The sequence below is a fragment of the Polypterus senegalus genome, chromosome 6, assembly GCF_016835505.1.
Source record: "Polypterus senegalus isolate Bchr_013 chromosome 6, ASM1683550v1, whole genome shotgun sequence".
Taxonomy (NCBI): Eukaryota; Metazoa; Chordata; class Cladistia; order Polypteriformes; family Polypteridae; genus Polypterus; species Polypterus senegalus.
The window spans coordinates 71,852,627-71,861,062 of NC_053159.1; the positions used below are offsets into that span (position 1 = coordinate 71,852,627).

The window sequence follows — 8,436 nt, forward strand, 5'->3', positions numbered from 1 at the left end:
CAAACAAACAGCAACTGAAAGCCGCTGCAGTAAAGGCCTGGCAGAGCATTAAAAAGGAGGATACCCAGCATATGGTGATGTCCATGAGTTCAAGACTTCAGGCTGTCATTGCCAACAAAGGGTTTTCAACCAAGTATTAGAAATGAACATTTTATTTACAGTTATTTATTTTGTCCAATTACTTTTGAGCCCCTGAAATAAAGAGATTGTGTTAAAAATGCTTTAGTTGCCTCACATTTTTATGCAATCTTTTTGTTCAACCCACTGAATTAAAGCTGAAAGTCTGCTCTTCAACTGCATCTGAGTTGTTTCATTTAAAATTCATTGTGGTAATGTACAGAACCAAAATTAGAAAAACGTTGTCTGTCAGAACAGAAGGGGACCTTTTTTCAATTTCCTGGGTTATCCTGTAACTGATTATTGTGAAGGCTGTCTACAGGATATCTGTATTTATTGAGGATGTCTGTATTTACCTCACTTGGCAATTAACATGTTTGACAATATTGGTTTCTAAACAGCAGATCTGCACTCATTAATGGTTGGTAACAATACATTTTGTTAACTTGTGTTTTCATTATTTGTTAAACCCAGGAAATTTAGTTGTGCCATTGTTTAATCTGATTGTCCAGAACTGATAATTGCAGGGACAGAAGGAGATTTAAGCTCTGGCCAGGAGAAGGCAAAAGAGGCACAGTCCACTGAGAACGCTGCCAAGACACTCGGACAGAGCACAGAGGTTCGTAGGCAGACGAGGGTACCTGGCTGGCATGACGTGAGGCACAAGGACGGCAACACTTACTTCCAGGGAGGAAGAGACAGCTCCACAAGGAGACACCAGTTGTGGGTCCAGCGGGAGAGGGAAGCCACATGAAAGGACTGAGCAAAGCTGGCAGACAAGAAATAAGGCGTGCCTAGGTCACAGCAACACAAGGAGTCCAGAGTGGAAAAAAAGAATGACAAAGTGATGCTGACAGGGATTCCACGATTTTGACAAAACTTCTGTTGGAAAACGAGTGTCCGGTGAACAGAGTGCATTGGTGGACAGTTGAATGATTAAGTTTTGGGGTAATACAGTGTGCAAACTGGACTCTGCACCACTAATGTTTGTATCCTCCAATTCTGTTTTTGATGGACTTTCAGAGTGTGGACTCTGTGTTTTCCTTTTTTAAAAAAAGGAAATTTGTTCTTGATATTGTTAGATTTTGTTTATGTTCATTTATCTTTTTCATGTACTTATTATTGTCTGGTGTAATAGAAGTTACTGTTGCTTTTTCCTGAAATTACTGTTGTGCCTTTCATTGTGTGTTTACTCACCGCCCAATTTAAAGAACCCTGTGTGCTATTATTGGTAAATTTCTGGAGCTCCCAGTCACTTAATAAAACCGGGTGACGTAGTCGGATATTTAAATGGTGTCTAAGTTAAATTACCTGTAAGTGTGACCAGACACCTGTCACATGTCTCTGTCCAAATATTTATGGACCTAACTGTATGTAGGGCTCAACATCCCTATTTTTATCCAACTTTTTCTCTTATTGTATGTTCTCAAATCAAGTATGATCTGCTTCATTGAAGCTTCACAATGTTTGACCACTCATTTCATGGAGAGACTGCTTCAGGTAATTCTTTCTTCCAGGAGCACATAGTGAAAAACAAGAGAACTGCCTCATGATCTGAGTGATGTTCCCAGCAGGAGTTTCATGTCAACCGCTGCTGAAGACGTTGCTTCCATCTGTTGTGAGTTGCTCAATGAATCTGGATGAAGAGATATTCATGGAGGCTGTTATTTCCCTGTGTTTGAAATGGATCCACAGTACTAAAAATTAAAAATCATTGTTCCCTCTAGAGTAGTGGGCTTCCTCCAGTGGGTTGTGAGTTGTTATTTTATTTAATATTAGTCAGTCATGGTGGGTGGCAAAGTGGGTTGTGGTGCTTATTTCTCAACAAAACCATAGTGGTCATGCTCAGTTCACTAAGGAAGACAAATTCTTACATGGGAAAGAAACTCACATGGGAAAAAGTGGGTCATCACACCAGAAAGGTTGAGAAACCCTCCTCCACAGCCATTCATAGTCAACTCAGTACCACTGAGGTGTTGTATCTTCTCTCCCAATATCCATATCGGAAGTCATCAACCCAGAAGAAGACTTGTGAACTCTGGCTTTCCTCCCAAATTATGGTCTGAAATATTCTAAATAAATTATATTTTAATTGTAATGCCATTAGGTATTCTTGAGAGAACAGTGAGATACATCATACTGTTAAGAATGAGTGTCCAAGGAGAATGTTCACTGATCAGTGGCTACCTCCATAGCAAGAGGCACAAGAAATAGATGGAAAATTGAAGTCGCACACAAAGTATTATCTCCACAGAAAACTTGCTACCTTTCAAATATCAACTATAAAAATGAACAACACAATTTATTTAAAAAGGGTTTGCTTCTGCGCAAATGGTCAAATTGCTTTGCATTGATAATTGTTCCAGGAACCACAAAGATGCTTACTCCGTTCTATGAATTTTAAAACTGTCATAGAGAACAACAGTGTGGAGTGGAGTAAAGCGGGGTGGCTGTGCGTGCCTTCTGTCAATATGTATAGGAAGCTTTACAAAAAAATATTCCAGGCTCAATTATTTTATAATCATGATATTAAAACTATATGGCAAAGGTAAACCTGGAATCATACAACTTTCTGGGTGTAAACCATAAGAATTTTGTTTATTTATTTGCACAAGTATTTTTCCTCTATGCTCTGCAAAAGCAAAATTCTTACAAAGAATTAATTGGCACAATCCGCTGTTGGTTATAAAAAGGTCTGTTTCTGACTAAAGACTCTGTGAAGAAGTACTGCTATGCTTGTTTTGCCTTTCTCTAGTTGGAAAGTTGTTTGCTATGTTTTTGGAAAGCTGCATTTGTGTTGTTGTTGTTGTTGTTGTTGCTTGCAAGGATTGTAATTTCTTTGTATGGGTATATGGCCTGGGCAGTGGCACTGCACGAGTTTCATGGGAGCACAGAGGGAGGTGTGCACAGACAGCTGAGTTTGTGCCATACGTCTTTTTTTTTCCTGCTGCCATTCTTCAGGAGTGTTCACAAACGTACTGCAGTAAGTTGGAAGGCTCAAGTGGCAAGGATATGCCGTGATTTGAATAGGAGCAGATTTGTCTGCCAACCAGAAAAAGAGTGAAGTGCATGGATGTGAGGAGAGGAAGCCGAAGTAAAATGCATCATGACTGGAAACTGGCTGTGGGAGATCATATAAAATGTGAAGGGTTTTATTTAGCGTTGAGATGAAGTGTTGGTGATGGAAAGGCTGTCTCTCTGGAAAGTAAAGGAAAGACAGTGAAAAATGATTTTGATGTTTTTTTAAGGCTGCATTGATTTATTTATTTCTGTTGCCATTTTTGCACAATATATTGCACTAGAGTCTGCTTCATATTGCTGTTCCATGGTTTCCCAGTCCCAAAGTGTGTGTTTTAGCATTAATACGCTTCAGGGACATGTGATGTTCTCAACCAGGCAGATGATTAAGTTTGGAAAGAAGCTTTTGCCTATGTTAGGTAAAGCCTCAAAACAAAGATTGAATTATATTACAGTTATTAATTTTAAAGCATGATGTCTGTAATGTCTTTTTTGTAACCATCCTATCAGGAACAGTTTGATGGTGTGTCCTTGTTGCATGTTGTGGTGTTGTAAGTTTGCATTTTTATGTTAGTTACTCAGAAAGGTGCACACTCATATCACTGGGCTTTATTGTTCCACTATCAGTGTAATGTGGAGTATCGTGGATAGACCGGCCTCCTAGCTGGGATGGACCCTGAGTCCTTATATGGCCAGGACGCCAGTATAATGTATGATCAGGATGGTGTAAAATTCCCAGTCCAGGCCAGGAGTCTAGCATGGAGAAACATAATGGCAGCTGGTACATTGCTGCTGGGATGCCAGTCCCAATGAATGAACAATTGTAAAGGAGAAGCATTCCAGCTGGGATAGTTAGCACTTATCCCTTAAACACTTCTAGGAAGGCTCAGCTTCTATAATCGACTTCACAGTTAAAACTAATCCTTTAAATGAAAGGAGACGTGCTGCTCAACTCCCGGAATGAGTTTGTTTAGTTCCGGGTTCTGGCTTTTTAGAGCAAACGTGAACATTAATGTTTAAAACAGGACGGCATGTGACGGGAGTGCAAAACAAAATAGCCCCATATAGTCTCATCTTGCTGGAGAACCGAAACAGCTACAAACCACTCCTTGGGTTCGATTTAAAGCAGGAATGACTGGCTTCAAAATAAAACCAAATGCATCATCCCCAGTGTTTTGTTGTCCAGTCTAGACTGCACAAAAGAGCAATGGACACTCACATTTCAAGTCTCACAGCAGTCCTTTTCCTTGATGGAAGGCCAGAAGAAATGAGAGACATTGGATGGCAGATCCTCTGCACACTGGATGTCAGCATGGGAAAGTGGTTCCATAGGGCCACCCTGTTGCGTTCCATGGGGACCAACAGGGGGAGCAGTCATAAGATAAATCCTCTCTTTCAAAGTCGTCCTGACTGAACCACAATTTCTTCCTGGAGACAATAGTTTTGACACTAGAGGTTCTCCTAGGGGTCAGGTTTAAAAGGGGACTGTCCACTTTGCCTAGGGAGTCAGAATCATGTATGGAGGAGCGACACAGCTCACCTGGGAAGAATAGATGAGGAACAGAGAGGAAAAGGAAATGAGTTGTGGAAGAGACCTGTGATAAGGTACTTTGTGAAATAAAAACAGTAAATTTCAAATGGGAACTTGTGTTGTTGTAGTCGTGTCTGGGGTTTGGAGTCCTGTGACACTCCCTAGTGGCCTCAATAGTACTATGATGTAAAAGAGCAACATTATAATAGAAAGTCGAGGATGCTGGCACAATAAAACAAACGTCCATCCATCCATCCATTATCCAACCTGCTATATCCTAACAGTCAAAAGCAATACATTGCTTTTCCACATATGTCCAGATATCTGAGAGACTGCTGAGTGGCTGATGGTGTCCTTTTAAGGGTCTAGGGGTCCGAGTGACACGGGGTCAGTAGTGTGGTAAGTGGTGAAAGTCCGGTTTCACAGGTACTGATCTGTGAGAGTGACTTCTGCAGTGTAAATGAAGCTAATAGATATGGGAATCCCCTGGCATGTCAGTAACATTAAGGATGCCGGGTTCAAAAATATTACTTTAAAATTACCGTATGCATTTGTGAATGAAAATGCTTTGCCGAGTGTTCATAAGCACAAACATGTTGTAATGAGCTTAGTTGATATTCAATATGTGAAATTATGTGTTTATTGTGAAGGTTAGGTTTATGTTTACATTCATCTTCATATTTGTAAATGAACCTTTTTGGGTGCTTTTTGTAATTAATATAAAAGACTTACAAGGAAAAATATATATTTGAACACAAAGTGATATTTTTATGGATTTTTTTGAAAGCGGACTTGAGATTTCTTGATTCAGGCACTAAAAAACTGCACATCTATACTTAGGCCTTTCACAAATGCAGTTGCTGCACATAAATTTGCCATATTTATGACCTATATAATGTATGTGACAGACGTTTGTGGCACTTTCCTAGCAATGAGACCAATATATTGGAAGGACTGAAGGAGCAGATGTGCACAGGAGTGCTAGATGGCAGGCCCCCTCAGACCACTTCTTGGGAGTTCACTGCAGCCCTGGGTTCCGTGGATGCCGCCAGGGGGAGCTGTGGAGGTGGCAGAGCCCTGCTACATTGGGCTTTCAGCACACCTGGGAGTAATTCCAAATCTGGCTAACAAGCTACCTGGAGCACTCCCAGGAGCAGCATAAAAGGAGCTGCCTCATTTCACTTGGGGAGCTGGGAGGGAGAGGATGAAGCTTGCCAGAGGAGGAGGAGGAGGAGGAGGAGGAGGAGGAGGAGGAGGAGGAGGAGGAGGAGTGGAGGAGGAACAAGGAAGAGAAAAGGAAGGGAAGAAAAGAAAGGATATGTTGTGTTGTGCTTTGGTGTTTGGGAACTGTTCTACTGTAGGGAGTGAAATAAAAGCACTTCTCCACTATGATAAAGGTGTACTGTGTGGCAAGACTTGTGTCTGCGTCTGTCTGTGTCAGGGTTGGGTGGCTGGAGCGCCCACTGGTGAACACAAGTAATTTGTGGTGATTTGTTTCAAACCTATTTTTGTAAAACTTGATTTATTTGTATTAAATGTTATTTCATTTTAATAAAATCAAAACAAAAAAAGTAATTTGTGGTCATGTTTTTAAAGATGCATGCGTGTCAGACCAATATTGAATATTAAGCTTATATTATTGCTGTCTGAAGCCATCTATCTGAATTTCAATAATGATCATGTTAAGTTCAATGATGCTAATGATCATCCCTCTATAAGATGCTACAACATGTGCTCCAGATCACACAGTACAAAAAGTTAAATACGATTTTGAAGTGGTTTTATTTCAAGTATAAGCAGTATCATTTTTAACAGAAATCTGTGATACGCCTGAAGGAGCCAATCCTAGGGTTCATTCCTCCCCAGTCACTGTATCTCCTGTACTCGCCAGGCCTCAAGAAGTACTGGCGTCCTCTGTAGTGGGGCTGCTCATACATGACCCAGTAGCCTTCCACGTGGCAGGAGTGAATATCTGGGTAACTGAAGCGGTCCTGGACAGACTCACAGTCATCCATGAACTCCATCATCTGTCCTCCAAAGTTTTCTCGCTCATATATCCTCATGCGGTATGATCCTCTGTACTGTTGAAAGAAATAAGCAATTATTTTTAAAAAGTCAGTTTTTAAGTATTTTTCATTGTTGTTTAATGCAATATTCTCAAACTCACTTAATCAAAAACAGTATATTATCATGGGAAAAAAGAGCTTAGCATGGCATCACTGGGCACAAGGAATGAAGAAGCATACAAGGGGACCACTCCAGCTCAGGGCCTACTCATGTACACGTCTCACACAGGACTAATTTAGAATAAGCAGTAAACCTGACAAGCACTTTATTGTGTACATGGAAGGAATGAGAGGAATGGGAGGAAAACCCATGAAATAATGAATGTAATATAATAATTAATCTATCCATCAGCTTTTTTCAACCTGCTTATCCAGTTTAGGGTCACAAAGCCCATCCTTGCAGAATCAGGCAAGGGCACATCTGCTGAACTATGTCATAGTTAACAATACATATTCCCTCCAAAATTATACTAATTATACTAATTGCACTAATCAAATTATATTGATCAAAAGGTGCATTAATCAAATCATGACAGAAATAATCATTTTGGAGGGTCCCGATATTTAGCATTGTGTTCTGTCTATATCCATGTAATTTTAAGAACTGCAAGCATTTTACTTTTTCAATAACTATTTTTTTGAAACCGTACACAAAGACTGAGTACTATGGAAGTTCCACCTGTAAAACGATCCAAACTGACTTTAGACGATCTATTTTCTGAACCCATTGTACCCAATATAATTCACAGTGAGGCAGATAGTGATTCAGAACATACCATGGCAGTATATCCAACTTAGCGATGTTATCTTGATTATTTAAAGAATGAGGCATCCCTTCATATGTATCTATTAGCAGAACATCTGGTCTAGTGAATCGGAAGCCATGTTTGCATGTCAGCCTCCACAAGCAACCGAGTCACTGTGTAACAACTGTGGTGTAATGTGTTTTAGGGTCACCTTCACCATTAAAGGTTCTGTACAGCAATCTCTGTTGTGCACTGTGGAGCATTTATATTACAAAATCATTTGGTGCACACATACTGTAATAACCAGAGAAAATACACTGTCTGATTCGTTAATAAGTACTTTTTTATGAAACTTACTTGAGGAATCATGCGGCAGGACCTGATGTAGTCATTGTAGCCCATCCAGCGCTGGTAGTCAGGATACTCGCCCCTCCTCAGGAAGTACTGGTAGCCCATGAAGTTGGGGCGCTCATAGACCATCCAGCAGCCGCTCTCCACCCGGATGGAGTTACAACGGCTGAAATAGGAGTGCAGGTCAGCGCAGTCACTGCTACATTCATAGTAGCGGCCCTGGAAATTCCTGTCCTCGTAGAAAATGATCTGAAAAAAGAATGACAAAAAGGTTAGTATTATCAGATTGCCATATCTATTAGCAGGACTAGATGTGAAAAACTTCTCACCTTGCCCATTTTCTGGTTTAAATCCTGAGACAGAGTCTGAAAATCGGCTGTGTGCAGAAGCTTTTATACTGTATGACCAAGCGGGTTTTTTGTTATTCTAATGTACAGACCTGATGAATCAGCTCTGTCCTTTGTAACTAGTTGGGCCTTCATTTACTATAGGATGCCATTGTAGTGAGAGTCCATATTCTCTGTATCCCAGTCCTGATTTAAAAAGGCATTGTTTTGTTTACTGATACTGCATTTTTAAAGTTATTTGGTTTTGTTCTTTTAATGAA

At 40.3% G+C, this 8,436-nt stretch overlaps 1 protein-coding gene across 1 annotated transcript; it reads right to left on the reverse strand.

The window, feature by feature from the left end:
* Positions 1–6,474: 6,474 nt before the first annotated feature.
* Positions 6,475–8,185, reverse strand: LOC120530558 (gamma-crystallin M2-like). Its single transcript, XM_039754987.1, has 3 exons — positions 8,159–8,185; positions 7,836–8,078; positions 6,475–6,747 (listed from the first exon to the last, which is right to left on the reverse strand). The coding sequence occupies exons 1-3, from the start codon at positions 8,165–8,167 to the stop codon at positions 6,475–6,477; spliced, it is 525 nt and encodes a 174-aa protein (XP_039610921.1). The 5' UTR covers positions 8,168–8,185.
* Between the last annotated feature and the right edge of the window lie 251 nt (positions 8,186–8,436).

What these genes read in the sequence shown, in the direction of transcription:
- LOC120530558 (XM_039754987.1), bottom strand. An exon ending in CCTGCCGCATGATTCCTCAA is followed by an intron (nt 6,748 to 7,835) that starts GTAAGTTTCATA and finishes TTCTTTCAACAG; the next exon opens with TACAGAGGATCATACCGCAT.